We start from the raw sequence: 22,123 nt of genomic DNA, 5'->3' as shown, positions 1-22,123 counted from the left end.
ACACATAGTACATCAAACCCTGCTGAAAATGGGGCTGCATAGCCGCAGGCCGCTCCAAGTGCCCATGCTAACCACGGCTCACCGGCGACAGCGCCAACAATGGGCACACAAGCATTGAAACTGGACCTTGAGTGAATGGAAGAAGGTTGTCTGGTCCGATGAATCATGTTTCCTGCTGCACCATGTAGACGGCTGGGTACGTGTGTATTGTTTACCTGGGGAAGTGATGGTGCCTGGATGCACCATGGGATGAAAACAAGCTGGTGACGGCAGTGTCATGCTTTTGGCGATGTTCTGCTGGGATACCCTGGGTCCAGTCATCCATGTGTCGGGCACTCTGATGTCTACCACCTACCTAAACATCAATGCTGACCAGGTACACCCTTTCATGGCAACGGTCTTCCCCTCTGGCGGTGCCGTCTTTCAGCAGGATAATACGCCATGCCGCACTGCCCGGATTGTTCGAGACTGATTCACGGAACATGAGGAAGACTTCCAGCTATTGCCTCCAAATTCCCCACGCATCAATCCCATCGAGCATCTGTGATTTGTGTCGGAACAACAACTCCGATTTGTGGCATCTCAACCATGGACCTTACAGGAGTTAAAGGATCTGCTGGTTATGTGTTGGTACCAGATACCACAAGACACATTTTAAAATCTTGTAGTGCCCATGCCTCCCCGGGTACAAACTGTTTTGGCTGTACATGGAGGGCCAACATCATATTAAGTAGGTGGTCATAATGTTTTGGCTCATCGGTGTACATTTGCAATACAATTATAAATATTAGCTCTAAATGTTCTGTAATAATTAATAAAAGAAAATAAAAATGATATTATAATATTTGTTTGATATTTTATTGAGTGTATGCCAATAAAGGATCTAGAGCAAATAAGTTACATCTTTTCTAATAACTACAAAGAAAACTAATTGGTGCTAGAGAATTACATATAACAACTATATTACTCATCACATCATGCAAATGTTACAAAAAATCATGTGAAACCCATGCATATATATTACAGTAAAATCATACAGTAAATTAATTTAAAGAGCACTAGAATAAGCTTTCTTTTTGCAAGCATTCTAGAGAAGCTGCAGCATTTCCACATTAAAAGTGTCATATTTTTTTCATATTAGCAAATTTTGTGATGACATTTCAAATTTACAAATATGAAAACTGAACATCCCAGTGAACATGTAATGCAGTATACATTGGCCAAATGACTAATATTTTAACACAACAGTCCACTCTTCAAGAGAGCATGCACAGAATTACTGCCTGTGGCATAGATGGTGCTTCCAAAAGAAAATCTTCAGATATTGAGTGTATGTCAATAAGCAGGCCTCAACAAATTTGTTCAAGGTCAATCTAGACTAGAAGTCGGCAACCTTTTTTGTGTGAAGAGCCATTTTTGATCTAATTCAAAAAAGAGAGAGAGAGAGAGAGAGAATCCGAAGAACTGTACCTCAGCTCAAGCTGGGGGGGGGGGGGGGTTAAGAAATGGAATGGAGTGGGAAGGTGTTTTATTAAAAAAAATATATGTTGAAGTATTATTTATTAATACTAAAAAAAACGTAACAAACATTGAATTAGTTACAAATTAATGACTTTTGCTGTTGATCTTCTTGAGTGAGTCTCTAAATATCAGGCGAGTATGCCACAATTTTTTAACTTTAAGCATGTTCAGATGGTTTCTTGATTTATTTTCAATATAGTTCATGTTCGAAAATATTTGCCCTCAGAAATTCGTCAAACCAAAAACTGAGAGAAGTCCAAATGCAAATATTTTCAAATTTAGATACTTGTCCGGTAAGCTACTCCACACATCGAACACAATTTGGTCTTGCTTTTTCAACTCATCTATCACGTTCCATTTATGTAGAATTGCAAGGGCAGCCTTTTGACTTTCCAAATCTTCAATTTCAGTTTTAAGGCATTTTAGTCTTGCACTCACTCCACATGTCCTTGATTTTTAAGTCCTCTAACTCCATTTCAAATTATATTTCATGTGGGCTAAAAGTTAAAGCCGCAGGTTGCTGACCCATGATCTAGGCACATTAGCTACAAAAAGTTAGTTTCCGTTAGGGGGTTAATACACCAATATTTAACACTAATAAGTAAGGTAAGTACTGATGTTTTCGCATCATCATGTGATGCAATTTTTCCCATCAGGAGAGTTGTTTGCTTAATAGTTATTAAACAGAATAACCAGAATTTTTGTTTAAAAACTCTGGTTATTTGCCAACTTTTCAAAGCAGCCATTAGAAATCGAATTCTCACTATGAGTCAGAGGGTCCACATTGATAAATAAAAGCTTTTTAAATTCTTTCTAAATTTATAAACTATATATTACTACAGTAAACTCTGTAAAATCCAGCACCCTTGGGTACTGAGAGGTACCAAAATTTGAAATTTACTGTATTTTAGATTCTTTAAAATTTTAGAGGGGATTTTAGATCCTTTGTTTTAAAGGATCCCATTGCCATGATCATTAAGTGCAAGCAACTGAACTTATTTACATCTGTAAGCATAATTACTACTGTCCTTTCATCTGATTTTGTGAGCAGGATTTAAGCTTCAGGGATAATTAGCATTATTAGTAGAGGTATATGATGCAAGAAAGCAATCTTATATAGCATCAACCAAAAAAAAAAACCTTCCCATTTCACCCATCCATTCACTCCAAATGTTTGTCTAGTTCTGCCCTGAACTTATTTAAGTTGTTGACCTCCACTACAACAGGTGGACGTTTGTTCCAACTATCAACCACCTGTTGGCTAAAGGCAAATTTTCACACATTAAATCTACAATTGTCTTTCCTCAATTTCAATTTATGTCCCCTCAGATGGATAATATGAGTAAGAGGAAGAATCCCATCAGCAATGAGCTTGCTCAAACTATAAGAGGCTTCATATACCTCAATTAGATCACCACACAGGTGCAGGACAACAAAGGACAGGATAGTTCTGCAAGTATATTCTTAAGAAAAAAATGTCACTCTTTTTTGCATAGTTTTTTAGAGGCAAATGCAATCATTCATATAATTGTCAGATTCCTTACTTAATAATATCGCTTTATAAAATGTTGATTTTTTTTTTTTTATTGTAAAATGTGCTGGATTTTAAAGTGCCAGATTTTTGAGTTTACTGTAATTCCAGCATACTGAAGCAATGCAATTAAAAAAACAAGAGAAAAATTAAAGGGTCATACCCTAAATTAGAAACACTCAATTTAAAACCATTGTGCATGCAAACACAATCCATATGAAAAACTATAATGTTTTTAAGTTTCCCAACCAAACACAAATGAACAAATGGATAAATTAACTAATTCCATAATAAGAGTCCATGTCAATGTACCTCTGTCAAAAGTATACCAATTGACAGAGGTACATTGCAGAGGTACATTTCAGCAATTTTGCAGAAAAAAAGAACTTACAATTCAATTTCACAACTGCTAGATTGAGCTGTAAAACACCAGTCATAAAGCAACTGAATTGGTCAAGCCAATAATCCTATAGTGGACATCACAAAGCAAACTGGCACTGAAAAATGTACTGTCTACTATCTTGAAAAACAGAAAAATATCAAGTGTGAAGAAAAATCTCAAATAACTCCCTACATCCAGCACATCAGAATTAGGCAGAGCTCCATCATATACATGCAAGCAATGAGATCATGACTAACAGATGAATTACCAATGGCAATAATTCCTGGTCACATCATCTTGATGTAAACTCCGTTATTGGCATTTAATACCATTTCTAGTAGAAACCATATTTACTAGTAGACATAAGTGAGCTGAAATTACATAAAAAAACCAATACATTCAATAACACAATGAAATGCCTTTAAAATATCCCATACTACAATTTTAAATACAGAACTGTATCATATAATTATAAACAATTTTAAACTGGTAAATTCTATGACATATTATTGAACTTCAAGTGGCTGTGTTAATGATTTAACCAATTTTAAAACTAATCAGTTACATAATCAATATAATTAACGTTTGTAGTTTAATGTATATATAGAATAAATTAAAAAAATATAAACACTAGTATAATTCAACAAAATCACACCCACTTAAAGTGTAAGCTCCTTGAACATCTTTAAATCTGATTTATCCTTACCAACTTACCTAAAACTGAGGAACACGGTTTTGTGGGTTTGTTAATGTTAAACAAAAGATCATATGACCTAAGGACATAATGTGAACCTCTGGTTTCAAAACTTCTTGTTCATAAGCTTGTAAGTTCATAAGGAAGACTAAGAAGGATAACTGTATTTACAGCCAGAGAAAATTTTCCAGTTTGGCTTAGCATAGTGCACATATTCACTCAACAACTCGAATATCAATAAGCAGAATTTCTCAGTGACAAACTTCCACAGGAGTGATGCATTAAAATTCTTGTTACTCAGACTGTATTTAATGCAGTTCTCAATAACTTACCACTTTTTAATGGGATCCTGTAAAACTAGGTAAGCACAAAATGTTTCCAAGAAGTAGTAGTTGTAATAGTAGTGGCAAATGATGCAAGAAAGTAAGCTTATATAGCATTAGTCAAAAAAAAAAAAAAAAAAAACAGTACAGTAATACCCCGAAGTTACGCGATAGGTGGGTCCGACGAAAATCGCGTAAGTCGAATTCGCGTAAGTCGGGGTACAACTTTGCATATAAATGCATATAAATTTTGCTTAATTGGGACCAAGGACTAACAAAAACACTAGTTTAGAAGAAAAATATTAATAAAATTGCAGTTCTTTATACATATTAATACGAAATATGTATTAAAAAACAAATGACTTACGTTAAAAAGTTATTTCGATGTCGATGGCTTCATAAAATCTAACAAATTCGTCTGACGACACAGACGTCTTTTTTTCATGCAGAATTTCTTCGTAGCAAGCTAATAATTTTTTTATTCCTTGCTTTGTAGCTATAACGCGTTCTCCGTTGGAGTCTATGTTTTCTAAAATTTTTAAGCTCTTTACAATTGAGCCCTTTTCAATTTTCAACCTGTCAAGTTTGCAATTGTCATGTGCTTTTCGCCGTTGCTTCGTTTAGGCCTGTAGCACGTGCAATATCACATGGTCTTTCATTTCGCTCAAAGCGTTTCACAATTTTTTATTTTTTCTCTATCGACAGAGGCGGACTGGCCATAAGCCTTACCGGGGAAACCCCGGTGGGCCAGTGTGATTTTGGCCATAAACCATAGTATGAGGCCACTATAAATTTTTCCGGGTAAGAATTTTTGATCCAGTCCGCCTCTGTTTATCGATAATTGCTTTTCTTTTTCTCTCTGAATCTGCAATGTCTTCACCAGGACGCTTCCTTTTCACACCTTTTAATTAAGTATTTTACTCATTTTTAGGGAATAAAGCACAATTACAAAACGAGGAGGCACGCTTGATACGTATAAACAAAGCTGCGCGCATGTAGCAACTGAATAAACAACACCATAAAGGCAGAGATACACTATTAACACCTCACATTTCTAGGGGTTACTACCATAAAACAATAAAAATCCAGTTGCGTTTCTGCTAATGAAATCTGTTATAAACTGGTAGTAAACTCGATCTAATTGCATTTGCGATTATACCGATAGCTGGAATTGTGTTGGTTTTTACGTTATTATGGTGAAATGTGTTTCCCCTTCACTGATATAAAAAACATAAAAGCAGCAAAGTTGAATTTTGTTCATCTTTCGCCCTCATTCTCCGCCGTCGCACCGTATATCGATAACATATGAAAAACGACCTTGAAGATAGTGGGCGGCAGCGTTGCCAAACGAAAAAATCAAGAACCGCGTAACTCCGAGTTCGCGTAAGTCGGGGTAGCGTAAGTCGGGGTATTACTGTACACACTTTCCACGCCCATACCCTCAAGATTTGTCAAATTCTTCCTTGAATTTATTCAAACCATCCACTTACACAATCAACAAATGGAAGCTATTGTTATTATTTGGTTTTTAAGAGCATTAGCAACTAAGGCCATATTGCTCTGGGAATATGCAGTGGTCATTCCCTGACCTTTCCGCATCCTCCGTATTTGGTGGTCACGGGCTCGAATCCCGGTCTAATCAAGAATCGTGTGCTACAAGCTGCTGCTCCTGCCCACCTGTCTACGGAGGCACCCAACAAATGGAAGCCTTTCCCAACAATCAACCACCTGCCGGCTGCAGGCAAACGTCCGCACATCTATCCTGCACCATTCAGTCGGATCACCATGCAGGTGCCTGGTATCAGAAGCCTGGTACTTCATGCAGGTGCCTGGTATCAGAAGCTGCGATTTGCAGAAGTGAAACCTTTTTAGCACCCTTTTGTTCCCCCTTACCAATCTCGTTGCTATTCTCTGCACCCATTCCAGCAGATCTACATCCTTCCTAAAGTGAAGCCTCCAGACCTGTATACAATGAAACGACAGAATTCATCGGATACCTGGTTCTTGGTCAACGCAACACTGTCACCCCACTCATTAGTGGACGAACCCCACCGCTCAGCAGGTACATAGGTACACAGGTACACTGCATTCAGGTAGATGGTAATTCAATGTCAGTATGGATAAACATCATGGGCTAAACAAACTTGAAAGAGGGATGATGGTAGGTGTCCAATGCATGGGTCATTATTGCAGAAGTGGTACAGAAATTGCACTGTTCCAGTTTGACAGTATCAAATGTGTATCATGAATATGCCATTTCCAGTGTAAAACTCATCGTGGACAGCGCTGTGGGCAAAGAAAGGTGGTGGATGAACGTGACCATCAATGTCTGTCCCACATTGTTTCAGCCAACCAGAGAGCAACAGTGGCACAAATCACGGCCGACTTCAGAAAGGGAGGCACCAGAAACTTCTCCACCGAGACTATCAGGCGATCATTAGACGCAATAGGTTTTGGGAGCTGCTGACCCACCAGAGTCCCTTTGCTAACACCACGACACAGGACTCTATATCTCAACTGGGCGAAAGAACATCAGATCCAGTTTCCAGTTATTTCGAGTGGACGGGAGGGTATGTATCTGGCAGAAACAATGCAAAGCTATGCATTCATCATGTCAACAAGGAACTGTTCAGGAAGGTGGACGGTCGGTAATGGTCTGGGGCATGTTCAACTGGCACACATTGGGACCTCTAGTATGTCTAGAAGCATCTCTGAATGATCCAGATTATGTGTCCAAGACCATCTGCATCCCTGCATGGTCATCATGCACCCACAGGCACAGGGCAATGGACTTTTCAGGACAATGTGCCTCTCCACAGACCATGGTGACTTGAACATGGTTCGAAAAGCATTCTGCGGATTTTACTGCCATGGAATGGCCTCCCCATTCATCGGACATGAACCCTGTGGATCATCTTTGGGATGCTGTGGAAAGGTCTGCTGAAACTTTGAATCCTCCAACAAGGAACTTGACGGAATACGGACAGCGGTGCAGCAAGCATAGATGCAAATACCTGCAGAACTCTTTTGTGAACTAGTGGACTCAATGTCTTGCCAAGTGACTGCCCCTGTAAGGGCGAAAGGTGGGCCTACCTGTTACTAGGCAGATATCCCATGATTTCTGTCCACACAGTTTACAATACTCAAGATGCAGCCTAACCATGGCCTTGTACGAAGGGATAATCACCTCCTTATCCCCTGCTAGCAGTTTCTGAATATCACAGACAAAACCCCATGACCTGTCCTGGCAGCATGTCTACACTCATCAGAGAATTCCATATCTGACTGCACAATTATCCAGAGGTCTTTTTCATATACCACTACTTTGAGTGTAGTATCACACAGTTGATAAGTTACTCTGGGATTACTGCTACCCATATTCAGCACCCTGAATTCATCAATGTTAAGGTTCTACTGCCATTTCTCGGCCCATTTCCCCAGTTCTTGTTGCATTAGCCACCCCTGGTTACTGTTGTTAACCACCCTGCCGACCTTTGTATCATCTGCAAACTTTAACATTAGGGCCATAATGGGTCTAGCACTGAACTCTGGGGAAATCCACATTAGTCCATGAAGAGCAGTGCCCATTGATAATCTCTCTCAATCTCTCTCCTTTCACTTCACCATTCCTTTATCCATAGCAGTAACTTGCCCTTAATGCCACACTCTTCTAGTTTATACAGCAGTCTTTTATCTGCAACAGTATCAAGACTTCGTGAATTCCAAGTACAGTAAACCCCCGCTATTTGCGGTATCTGTATTCGCGGTTTCGCGTATTCGCGATCGCCGATTTAATATAAAATGAAACCTAAAAAAATGTGAATTTTAAAGCGCCGTGAATATTTTCCGCCATAAAAAAACATGGGAGTGGCTAAAATTATCTTTCCCGGTCAAAACAGCTCTCAGTGGGTGGGGGGAGAGGGCTGACAAAATCGCGAGCGTGGATGTTTCTCGCTAATCCTTGTTCAGTATGTGTTATGCACTTGCCATGGAAGGTTTTTAATTTATATGCTTATAAATTGAATAAATTTTTCAATTTATAAATTGATATGCTTAAAAAATGATAAATCTATGTTTTGCAGTGTAAAACAGACTTTTTCGAGTGTGTTAACGGAAGAAAGTGACTTTATTGTGGACAAGTTCTTTCTAACCCGTACAAAAATATGGCTACGAATAACAAGAGAAATGTGAAAATATCAAAGAAGGTGATGACATCAGCGAATAAAATTGAGTTATTAGATAAAATTTCTAATGGTGAAAGTGTCTCCTCAGTGGCAAAACATTATAAAATCAATGAGTCAACAGTACGATCAATCAAAAAATCGGAAGAAAAAATCCACCGTAGTGTCCGTGAAAACGCGCTAATTGCTTCAAAAATTTGCTCTGTAACTCGTGATGTTAAATTAGAAAAAATGGAAAAAGCTTCAAATCTGTGGATAGAAGACCAAACTCAAAATAAAATTCCATTAAGTTCACTCATCATTCGTGAAAAGGCTTGGTTTTTTTTTGGTTTTTTTTTTTTTTTTTAGGAGCATTAGCAACTAAGGCCATATTGCTCCGGGATATGCGGTGGTCATTCCCTGACCTTTCCGCATCCTCCGTATTTGGTGGTGACGGGCTCGAACTCCGGTCTAATCAAGAAGCGTGTGCTACGCACTGCTGCTCCTTCCCACCTGGCTACGGAGGCGCCTCGTGAAAAGGCAAAACACCTTTATCAACACTTTGGCGAAACTGGTGATAGCACTGGCGGGATAAGTTTTTTAGCTAGCAAAGACTGGTTTTGTTTGATTTGTTTGATTTTGACTGAAAGATTTGTTTGAAATTTCTAATAAATATTACATTTAATATTAAATTGTTTCTTATTTTCATTTCGATGTCATATGCTTGCATTTCACTATGTACTGTCTATGTACATAGTCATATTATGAAGGTACATATAATACATACATAGACAAAATTTTAGACTAGTTTTTCTTATATATTTCATACTTTGGAATGGAACCCCTTTATTACTATGGGAGCAATAACTCAGTATTCGCATTTTCGGTATTCGCGACTTCTCTCAGGAACGTAACCCCCGCTATTCGCGGGGGTTTACTGTATATGATATCAAAATTAATTTTTGCTTCCAGTTTCTTGGCTACATCAAAGTAACCAGCAAAGACTGTGAAGAAATTAGGCCCAACTCAGCATTCTGATGGGTATCTATGAGAGTTTGAGGTGTAGGGTAGATGCCCTAGAAGAAATTAATATGAGGGGCCTATCAAGCTCTCAGCTGCCCAACTCAATGACAGAGCTCACTCCTGTGTATCAGGCAACACAGAGAAACCCAAGGCAGAATGTCCTGGTCTCACAGGAGCTAGTTATTGTTGGTGACTCTATTATCAGGGAAACTGGAAACATATTATGCAAAATGGATAGGTGGAATAGGACCAGGGTATGTCTGCCAGGGCAATGTTGTAGAGCAGATATCATCTTTTAAGGGCACAAAAGGCAATATTGTTGTACATGGCATTAATACCCTTAAGAGTAAGAGATCACTAGATTTATTTAACACGTACAGGTCAATGTTAAAAAAGTCAAAAGTTAAGGTTAAATTTAAAAGTGTCTGCAATTCTTCCCAGACACAATAGGAGGGAGTATATGATGAGAGCCTTGTCAATCAATTCAGTCCTAAAAAGATTGTGCAAGGCTCGTGGAGTAGAATTTTTTTCAGCATGTCTATACTTGCTAACAGAAGAGACTGCTTCTACAGGGATAAAATACACTTAAATAGAAAGAGTGCAAGAATATTTGCTGATGCTATCGGGGCACTGTTAGGTGGGTCGAAAAATTACTAGCTTGGGGGAAGAGGGATTCACAGTCTAAAAGATTAACAGTAGCCACAGGCAGAGGCGAAAGTGATTCTTGCACTGCTTCTATTGTAATGAGCAGCAGCCTAGAGAGCAAGTTGCTGGGGATTTCAAGAGCTGCTGGGAGTCATCATGGAACAACTAAATGCATGGGCTGTGTTAGAGTAACTAGGAGTAAGAAGAGGTGCATGCATTCTTGCATGTATACCAATGCTAGAAGTATAGCAAATAAATTTGATGAATTTGAAGTGCTGCTCAAGACATCAAAGGCAGGTATTGTTGGGATATCAGAGACATGGTGTCACACAGGTACACTATGCTGCCACTTTATTAGGTAAACTTGTTATTTGTTTTTTTGTTTTTTTTTTAGAAGCATTAGCAATTGAGGCCATACTGCTCCGCATTGGGTAAACCTACCAAGTAACGTGTTGGTTACTTGTTAGGTAAAAACAGCCTGAAAAAAACAGCCTTCAAAACAGCCTGAATTCATCTAGGCATGGATGAACAAGAGGCTGAAAACTTTGTGCAGGAACTGCAGACATGTGAGCGTCATGCGGTTCCTTGAGATTCGACAGAAGTGTAGGCCTACAGCGAACAGCCCTTTCCAGCTTGTCCCAAAGATGTTCAATAGGTTTGAGATCCGTGGACTGAGCAGGCCACTGCAGCAAAGAAAATTCATTGTCATGTTCCTGGAACCATTCCAGTGATTCGGGCTTTTTGCACTGGGGCATTATCCTGCTGGAAGAAACCATCTGACTGAGGATAAAAACTGTCAACGTGAAGATGCACTTGGTCAGCAACGATGTTTAGGTACGAAGTGGCATTCAGACATGAATCTATGGGTATCAATAGACCCAACATGTGCCAAGAAAACATTCCTCACACCACAATACTGCCCCCACCACTTTGCACAGTTGTCGTCAGACATGACAGGTCCATGGATTCATGTTGTTTTCACCAAATTCTGAGTCTTCCATCAACATGATGCACCAAGAACTTCGACTCGTCAGACCAAGCAACTGTTTTCCAATCCTCGATAGTCCAGTGCTGGTGTTGCTGTGCCCACAGGAAGTGTGCTCTTGTTCTTCATTGATAACAAAGGTACGCAATGTGGCCGTCGGCTGTTGTAGCCTATTCGCAACAAAGTGTGACTAGTGGTCCGTTGCAATATTTTGTTCTGCGCACCAAGGTTGTATTCTGACGTGATGTGTAACATTGTGACCCATCTGTCTGCTACCACAATTCTAGCCATCCTCCTCTGACCACTCATCAACAGAGGTTGAAGTACTCCGACAACGCTACAAAGAGGCAAGGAACACTTACACAGCCCAAATCAGAAGCTGTAAACAGCAATCTTGGGAGCGCATGGTCTCCACTATGGGAAACTAGAACCCCTGGGGAATCGTCTACAAACTGACCATGAATAAACTCCCCCGAGGGGAAGTTATTGCAGCCACCACATTGACCCAAGGAGGCATGTCCACAACCTGGGAGCAGACCATTTCCAATATCCTGGACACAGTCTTCCACCCGGCTATACAACCGGAGACAACAGAGCAGATCCAACTCTGCTTAGAAAATGAAAGCTATCAAACAGCAACGACAGAACCTCACTTCACCGTGGAGGAGCTCAAGAGTGCTGCCACTCTCATTAGGGGAAATAAATGCCCTGGACCAGACCTCTTGGAGCCCGAAATCATCAAAAAGACAGTAGAGTGTTCCTCGAACCTGTTGCTCAACCTCTTCAACCTCTGTCTTCACTGTGGCACCTTCCCAACTTCGTGGAAGAAAGCAAACGTCAAACCAATCCTGAAAAATCTGACCAAACCACCACACCTCCCAGAATCGTACAGACCGATTGCACTTCTCACAGTTGCAAGTAAACTACTTGAACGCCTTCTCTATAGACGAATAGAGCAATATTATGACAGGGCTGGCCTGGCCTCACCCAACCAGTTTGGCTTCAGGCGGGGTCGCTCAACCGTGGATGCCTTAATACACCTACAAGAACAAGTAACAAGATGCACCAAGAAGTATTTCCTCGTGATTGCCGTGGACTTTGCTGGGGCCTTCAATGCACTTTGGTGACCAAGCATCTTGGCAAGGCTTCGGGTTGCTGGGATCCCAGGCAACCTCTACAGGGTCATTAAGAGCTACCTCACAAACAGATCCATCAGGATTGTTGCTCCCTATGGGACCCTCTCCAAGAATACATTTCGCGGCTGTCCACAGGGTTCGGTCCTTGGACCACTACTGTGGAACATAGTAATGGACTCCTTCCTAGCTATAGACCTTGACAAGGTAAAATTGCAGGCCTTTGCTGATGACCTCTTATTTACAGTGACAGCGGACTCAAGGACACAACTGGAGACACTGGCAAACCAGGCTCAGGAATGGGCAAAGAAAAATCAACTTAGAATATCCCCTGCAAAGAAACTCCATTCTGCTCAAGGGGTGCCTCAACCTCAGGCGGCCTCCACAAATCAAGATCGACTAGAAAACAATTAAATTCTCAAAGCAGCTAAAGTACCTAGGCATGATTCTAGATCCGAATCTATCATTTCAGGACCACCTGAAATATTTGCGTACAAAAGTCAGACGATACACTGCATTGGTTGCCAGAGTCACTTGCAGAGACTGGGGCCTAGACAGACGTGTGCTACGTCTTTTCTATAAAACCATCTTCACCCCAATAGTCACGTATGCATCTGGCGCATGGTATCAAAAAGCCACAACTGTTGTCAATAAACGAATCATTGACTCGATTCACCGATCAATCCTTCTGACCATTACTCGAGCTTGCAGCACAGTGAGCACGCATGCCCTGCAAGTCCTTGCTGGTGTCCTTCCACTGGACTTAGAGATCATTCGACGGGGCCTCACGCACCACCTGGACAAGGGTATCCCACAGACATGTTTGGGATTCACCACCGACATCACCAATAGCAAGACTATGAAAAAGAAAAAGCTGCATGCTCACCTGCTGCAGGTGTGGCAGGATAGATGGGCCAAATTTTTCCAAACTTCCCACCCTGGTTTTCCCCGGGCCTACAAGTCACATACCTACTGACAGGACATGGAGCTCTGAATGTAAAGCTATCCCTACTCGGAATACAAGAAGATCCCACCTGCACCTGCCGGGGGCTGGAGAGCTGGCAGCACCTCATGCATGATTGCCAGCTGTATGACGACCTCCGCAGTGCATTCATCACCAAAATACAGTATCTACCATACGGCCAGGAGCACCACATCTTGGACACCAGGGAAGAATATCAGGCTTTCTCCAGCTATGCACTGGCCCTGTTCACAAGACGGAGTGCTCTTATCGCAGCGAACCGCAATCAACCAGACACAATAAGGAAATGAACAAACCTCGAAGGAAATCATCCCGCGGAAGACGCCTGAACCCAATGGCCTCCGATCATCAAGGCACTAAACCCTGAAGTGGACCTAAAGTTGAATAAATGAGAAATTACTCTATAAACAACATTGACGCAAACACCACATGGATGGGAAATGTCACAAGAAAGACCCCACAAACGCCGACAAGCAAACCCGGACTTTTTGACGGTAAAGACTGCAGAATGGACAGGAACCACCCCATGAACGATCATGCTTCGGTCCAATCGCTCCTGGAAACGGACTAGAACCACTAGCAGCTCCGCTGCCAAATGCTATATGGCGAGCTGAATGGGGTACCCTTACCCTATTCATCTTAAATTCCCCATCCCCGGCAGGAGGGAGAGGAGACATATTCTGTTTCCTCCCTCCCCTGCCAACCCATCTCTTCACCTGGTGAGGCATGCGCCTTCCTCACTGACCACCTGAGGTCGCCTTCTCTATCGTCCCCATGCCTTTCCCCCCCAGTCTTCAGTCTCTTCCCCCACTCTAACTGTATACCTTATCCATGGCAGGGGGAGATAACTCTTCTTCGTCTCCCCCACCCGCCATCCAAACTCCCCTCTGGTGTGGCATGGGCATGCTATACTGTCTAGCAGGGGTCATCTCCTCTATCGACCCCTTACTTCTACTTCTACCCCCCAGTCTTAAGCCTCCCCTCCCTCCCACTTTTATCTTTCATCTAACGTATAGCCCACACGTCTAAATTTAATAACAAAATTCTGCCCGACCTATTAGGCCTTTTAACACATCTTTCTAGTGTTCAACCCCAACCAGCGATTTCCTAACAGCAATCTCCTTAAGAATTAACGTCAAACGCGTATATATATATATATATCTGATAATTAAAATAAATATGATATTTAAATAAAATCATCAGCCAGTAGTACGGCAATAATGCAGAGCGAAATGAAACGCAAAATAATATAAATAAACAAACAGGGAAGGGAAAGTAGAGATAATAGGACAAAAAGGTAGTCGATAATCCCCTATATAATTTAGTCAATTAAGTCATTAAACCCAATTAATAAAAAACGATATAAATTTAAATAATGCCAATTATAAATAATTTAGCGGTACCGCCCTTGAAGGTACCAGTTCCAAAAGACGTGAAATATCACCAAAAAAGGGTTAAAGAAACTACCAAAAAACTAAAATATCAAAATAATAGACTGACCATCATGCCCCATATCGACAGAGGACCACGAGGCCAATAATGGTCATGGAATCGCTGCATTTCAATCGTCATACAAATCATCGCAAAGGCGGAAATATCGAAGAACCAAACCACCCCTCCATTCTCCGATAGATCAACCAATGCAGAGGATCTGCATGGCGGTGGTCCTTATGCAGCGAAAAATAATCTATAGAACAGACAGCACTCTTGATCAGAGCCACACCACTGACATAATGCAAGCTTAACCAGCTTATATAATAGAAAGGAAAAGAATAGATGGCGGCACAGGTGCTGCTTATTTAGCATATCAACCCACTACTACCACTAATTTATATTATGTGAGGTAAAAGTTAGGTAAAAGTAATAAAAATAAATAAATATGGCTATGTAGCTATCATTAGAGGCAGCAAATGCACATTTGCTGTGTGGCTCTGATCAAGAGTGCTGTCTGTTCTATAGATTATTTTTCGCTGCATAAGGACCACCGCCATGCAGATCCTCTGCATTGGTTGATCTATCGGAGAATGGAGGGGTGGTTTGGTTCTTCGATATTTCTGCCTTTGCGATGATTTGTATGACGATTGAAATGCAGCGATTCCATGACCATTATTGGCCTCGTGGTCCTCTGTCGATATGGGGCATGATGGTCAGTCTATTATTTTGATATTTTAGTTTTTTGGTAGTTTCTTTAACCCTTTTTTGGTGATATTTCACGTCTTTTGGAACTGGTACCTTCAAGGGCGGTACCGCTAAATTATTTATAATTGGCATTATTTAAATTTATATCGTTTTTTATTAATTGGGTTTAATGACTTAATTGACTAAATTATATAGGGGATTATCGACTACCTTTTTGTCCTATTATCTCTACTTTCCCTTCCCTTTTTGTTTATTTATATTATTTTGCGTTTCATTTCGCTCTGCATTATTGCCGTACTACTGGCTGATGATTTTATTTAAATATCATATTTATTTTAATTATCAGATATAATTAGGCATCATGTGGAGGATGTGCATTTGCTGCCTCTAATGATAGCTACATAGCCATATTTATTTATTTTTATTACTTTTACCTAACTTTTACCTCACATAATATAAATTAGTGGTAGTAGTGGGTTGATATGCTAAATAAGCAGCACCTGTGCCGCCATCTATTCTTTTCCTTTCTATTATATAAGCTGGTTAAGCTTGCATTATGTCAGTGGTGTGGCTCTGATCAAGAGTGCTGTCTGTTCTATAGATTATTTTTCGCTGCATAAGGACCACCGCCATGCAGATCCTCTGCATTGGTTGATCTATCGGAGAATGGAGGGGTGGTTTGGTTCTTCGATATTTCTGCCTTTGCGATGATTTGTATGACGATTGAAATGCAGCGATTCCATGACCATTATTGGCCTCGTGGTCCTCTGTCGATATGGGGCATGATGGTCAGTCTATTATTTTGATATTTTAGTTTTTTGGTAGTTTCTTTAACCCTTTTTTGGTGATATTTCACGTCTTTTGGAACTGGTACCTTCAAGGGCGGTACCGCTAAATTATTTATAATTGGCATTATTTAAATTTATATCGTTTTTTATTAATTGGGTTTAATGACTTAATTGACTAAATTATATAGGGGATTATCGACTACCTTTTTGTCCTATTATCTCTACTTTCCCTTCCCTGTTTGTTTATTTATATTATTTTGCGTTTCATTTCGCTCTGCATTATTGCCGTACTACTGGCTGATGATTTTATTTAAATATCATATTTATTTTAATTATCAGATATAATTAGGCATCATGTGGAGGATGTGCATTTGCTGCCTCTAATGATAGCTACATAGCCATATTTATTTATTTTTATTACTTTTACCTAACTTTTACCTCACATAATATATATATATATATATATTTTTTTTTTTTTTTTATTACTATTTTATTTTATTTTTTACTTTTATTATTATTATTATTTTTTTTTATTTATTTTTAGGTCCTAGCCACTGAAATCCCAGGAAACTAGGTGGCAGGACCTGCCGGAGCAACTCGTCATGATTCTGGACACCTGGTTAGCCTCCACGTGGCAAGGTATGGGCAACGTCGGGCCTGGCAGCCAATAAGCCGGACAAACAATGGGCACAACAGATCACACTGCACAGACATGGCCCACACACTTTCAAGTCTCTGGCTTGACAGTGTACTGTCCTCGATACAGCGAACATATGCAGAGATGGGAGAAATCCCAGGCACCGTCTGACATGAACATACCTTATACCTTATCTCAACAACCAATTTTCTTCCACAGGAGTGCCATTGAGAGGATATTTTCTGTTCGTTGCACCATTCTCGATACACTCTGGAAACTGTGGTGCGTGAAATATTCAGGAGAACTGCCGTTTCAGAGATGCTTTTTCCAGCACATCTTGCGCCTACTACCATTCCATATATGAAGTCCATTAGATCACTCCTTTTCCCCATTCTTGCTACAGTTTGTATGCTTAACTGATACAAAAAGGTTATTTTTCTGCACTTATATCCACAACTGTGGTCATGTGACTTAACGTTGTGGGACAATTATTTTGTGTGCACAGCAGGGGTGTACCTAATAAAGTTGCATCAGAGTGTATAAGCAGTGTAGAATTGGAATTTGGGGGGTAAATAGTGTACAGAAAGGATCGACAGGGTAGGAAGGGAGAAGTGGGTTATGCTGTTAGTTAAGGAACACAAAATCTAAGGAAGTGCATCCAGTTGACATGGGTTCACAGTGCAATGTTGAGTCAGTTTGGTGTGACATAAACACTGGAAAAAGAAAAATGAGAGTAGGAGTGTGTTATAGGTATAATGACCTTTGTGTACAATGAACTCTTGTGCAGAGAAATACAGTGGGCCAGTAAATCAGAATGTCTTATAACAGGGGATTTTAACTTTCCAGATATTTACAAAAACTTGTGGGTTGGTCACTTGCACACTAGCAAGACTTTTGTGGATTTATTGGAGGACTGTTTTCTAGAGCTACAGGTTCGAGGGGCAACGAGAGGGGGTAATAATCTTGATCTGATTATCAGCAGTGATTATTCATGTATTAAGAATTTGCAGATAAAGAATCCACTAGGTGACAGTGATCAGTGTACTGATGTGGGATATATTTAAAGATGTAAATACCATCAAGGATAAAGGTAAGGGTTTCTGTTTACATAAATGTGACTATAATGGTCTCAGACAGTTTTTAAATTCTAGTGGGATAAACTAATGATATTAAAAACAGTGAATTCTAAATGGGAAGCCTTCAAGGAATTAATCTTGGAAGTTACTAGGCTTTTCATACCAACTAAGAAATACTGTTCAAGATTTAGATTAAATGGAGGTCAGATGAACTAATGAGGCTGGTGGCAGAGAAGAAAAATGTGTGGGATGCATATAGTGACACAGAAGCCAATGGCAGATATAAGTTAGTCTGTAATCGTCAGAAAGGAAGTTAGGCAAGCGAAGACTGATTACATGAAATCCTTGGCAAAGAATGCAAAGAAAAACAACAAAGGCTTCTTTACTTATGTAAACTCTAGAAGGAAGGAGATGAATCAGATTGCTATACTTGATGTTGGTGGTTCGACTGTTGATGATCCTGCTCAGATAGCTGATAAACTGAATGAATATTTTGCATCAACATTCACATATGAGGAATTCTGTAAGGAAAGGAAGGACAGAAGTTTACTAAGCTCTAACAGGGAGCTAAATGATTTCGTGATAACAGAGAACAAAGTGGAGGAGAAATTGTTGAAAAACATAAAAAAGACAACTGGGGCAGATGGAATCTAATCAGTTATATTGGGCAGCGAGAGAAGTAAGCAAACCCTTAGCCATAATTAAGAGAGCATCCTTAGATTCAGTAGAGGTCCCCACAGACTGGAGATGTGCAAATGTGTCCCCACTTCACAAAGGGGATGCAAAGGGTCACACAAATAATTATAGACCTGTTATTTTAACTTCTGTTGTGGGGAAAATAATGCAGTCACTGGTTAAAGAAGTGATGCAGGATCACCTAGACAAGACTGCAGTAATAGTTCAGACAGAGCATGGGTCTGTTAAGGAGAAACCTTGTCTGACCAATTTGATTGGATACTACGATGTGGTCACAAAGTAACCAGATGCAAAAAATAATTTTGATATCATACAATTGGATTTCAGGAGAGCTTTTGATACTTTTGAACATGGAAGACTGCTGTACAAATTGGAGCAGTATGGCATTAAGGGATAAAGGGATGGTTGAGTGGGAGAGGGCAGAGAGTGGTAATAAATGGACACTGCTCTATGTGGACTAATGTTATTAGTGGAGTCCCCCAGGGTTCGGTGCTGGGCCCATTGTTGTTTTGTGTATTTATCAATGATATCAATGAAGGTATATCAGGCTTAATGTCCAAGTGTGCAGATGATACAAAGGTTGGCAGGGTTGTTAATGACAGTATGCTACTGCAACAGGATCTAGAAAAGTTAGGCAGATGGTCTGAGAAGTGGCAACTGAAGTTTAATATTGAAAAATGCAAAATACTGCATATGGATAGCAGTAACCCAACATAGACATACGAGCTGTGGTACTATACTCAGGGAAGTGGAAAATGAAAAAGACCTGGGGGTAATTGTGCACTCAGATATGAAGTTCTCTGTGCAGTGCAGACAGGCTGCCAGAGCAGGTCATAGAGTTTTGTCAATGATACACAAATTTTGCTAGCAGAGACAATGAAGTGATTATCTGTTTGTATAAGGCAATGGTCAGGCCACACCTTGAGTATTACGTGCAGGTCTGGAGGCCTTATTTTAGGAAGGATGTAGTGTTGCTAGATCAAGTACATGATTAGAACAAAGAAGTGTTCATACCAGGAGAGGCTTAAGTTCTTCAAGTTTCAGCATATGGAGACCAGGCATGTGAGGTGATCTCATTGAGGTGTATAAGGCCTTGAATGGTTTGAGCAGGCCCAAGACTGACGGGATACTTCCGCTTGTTCAGATTAAGAACTTGAGTGGACATAAATTCAAATTGAGGAAAGACGGTTGTAGAATTGATGTGCGGAAGTTTGCCTTTAGCCAGCAGGTAGTTGATTGCTGGAACAGACTTTCATCTGTTGTTGTGGAAGTTGATAGCTTAAATAAATTTAAGACTGAACTAGGCAAACATTTGGAGTGACCGGATAGGTGAAATGGGAAGATTTTCTTTGGGGTTTTTTTTGGCTGATGCTGTATAAGCTTGCTTTCTTGCATTATATGCCTTAACTAATGCCAATAATCGCTCTACAGCTTAGGCCATAAAATGGAAACAAATAGTCTACCATCTACTATGTTGAAAAGAATTCAGACAAGGTATAACAAATGGGAATGTACTCAACCCCTCCAAAACCACCATTATTCACTCCAATTGTTTTAGAACTTGCCCCTCTGATCAACACCATCCCCAACACCTAACCTCTTCAATTTTTCTGACAGACCACTGCTTCGTATCATTATTATTCATAAAGAGTAATACCTGCATGCCCAACCTTTTTTAAAGTAACAATCAATCTCTAAAAATAAATAAAATAAAAGTCCATCCATGCAATATATTTTATTTATCCATTTCAACGTATTAATACTGCTAAAAAATAATATTTCTCTAAATATATTCTTAGAGAAAATAATTCATATTTAAAATCCTAATTGTAAAATCATGGACTAAATCTTATCCACTACCTTTCATATTATCAAATGATATTTATTAAATAAAATCAAAATTAAAAAAGACATTGAGGATAATAAAAATAACCACCATTAACCAACAGATTTCTCTGGTCCAATTCTGTTGGAGAATCTTTTGCATTTTCATCTCTCAGGGTTGTATTTTGGTTTTGCTCTCCATTTATTGTAGATTTTTCTTTGGAACTACCATATCTTTCCTGTCATTAAAGAAATAAAACTACACATAAACATATCATAAAATATTATTTGCAAACTACAGTAAACACTCAATTTTAACAGACCCTGATATAATGGACTTAAGATTTAATGGACAAAAAAAAAAATTTTTCACTGCACACTATACAATCACAGTAAGTTATCTTAATGGCTTAATGTACATAGCCAATGTATTAATTATTAAGCATGTACCAACCAATAAAGTTAAGGTAAATAAAAACATTTTTTATTCATTATTTCAGTGCGTCTAATATATATAAACATATACAAAGTAACCATTAAACTTCATAGTTATATCGGATAAAATGTTCTCAAAAAATAACTTTCAATTTAATGAACATTTGGTAATAATAGACAGTCCTTTCCTCCCTATTAGTCTGTAAAATCAACTATTTACTGTATACAACTTCAAAGCATTTAAAATTTGTAATTTATCTAATACTTAAAAATTGGCCATCCAGAAAAGTTGCAGTTTTGAAGGTCTATATATTTTATTCCAATGTACTTATCTGTAATATTTTGATCAATATCTGTAAAACAACATACCAGCTGTTTGACACACATTGTTCACCAGCACAGTGCATTTCCACATTAGCAGCTGTCAACAAAGAGAATGTATGTGCATGGGACAGAGATCTCCCATGCAGTTGGAGACTGCCTTTGCATAATGAAAAATGCAACACCATGCACAACTTCTTCAGCTGGGCAAAGATTGTATCTGTATTCTATAGATACTGTCCACTGGAATTCCCACAGGAAATCCAAAACATTCAGTGAGACCAACTAATGATAGCATCCTGTGAGACCAACTAATGATAGCATCCTGTGAGACCAACTAATGCTACAGACTGCAAATTCAAAACAGAAACTTTCAGGGAAGTAGTCACAGAAGCTACCCAGATTTTTATACCCATTAACACATTGTTCCAAGTTTAGACCTAAAACGATGTCAAATGAACTGATCAGACCAGTAGCAGAGAAGAAAAATGCATGGGATGATTATAAATTAGTAGGAGACACAGAAACCTACAGTAAATAGAAACTAGTACTGCTTAATCCTCTTAGTGACTTGATTGCACTAGCGGTGCAATCAGGCAAAGGCCAATTATGATTAATCTTTGGCTAAGACTGCAGAGAAAATATGAAAAGAATTCTTTGCTTACATTGACACTAGAAGGAAAGGAATAAACCACGATGGGACCAGCAGACAGAAATGGCAAAATTATTGATGATCCCATTCAGGTTGCAGACAATTTGAATAAATTAAGAATAGTAATATCAAAAGTACAAAGCTATAAGTGGGAGTTAAATGATTTTGTGATAACT

At 39.5% G+C, this 22,123-nt stretch overlaps 1 protein-coding gene across 1 annotated transcript in view; it reads right to left on the bottom strand.

Annotated features, from left to right (window-relative positions):
• LOC150089578 (DNA (cytosine-5)-methyltransferase PliMCI-like) overlaps window positions 1-22,123 on the bottom strand; it is a 596,839-nt gene that overhangs the window by 561,627 nt on the left and 13,089 nt on the right. Inside the window, exon 3 of the mRNA XM_090368675.1 lies at window positions 20,652-20,778. Within this exon, the coding sequence (XP_090224801.1) occupies window positions 20,652-20,778 (127 nt within the window). The remainder of the gene's footprint in view (window positions 1-20,651; window positions 20,779-22,123) is intronic.

Source organism: Mastigoproctus giganteus, chromosome 2 (assembly GCF_048544385.1).
Source record: "Mastigoproctus giganteus isolate SK-2022 chromosome 2, ASM4854438v1, whole genome shotgun sequence".
Classification (NCBI taxonomy): domain Eukaryota; kingdom Metazoa; phylum Arthropoda; class Arachnida; order Uropygi; family Thelyphonidae; genus Mastigoproctus; species Mastigoproctus giganteus.
This window is presented reverse-complemented; position numbering and strand designations above follow the sequence as displayed.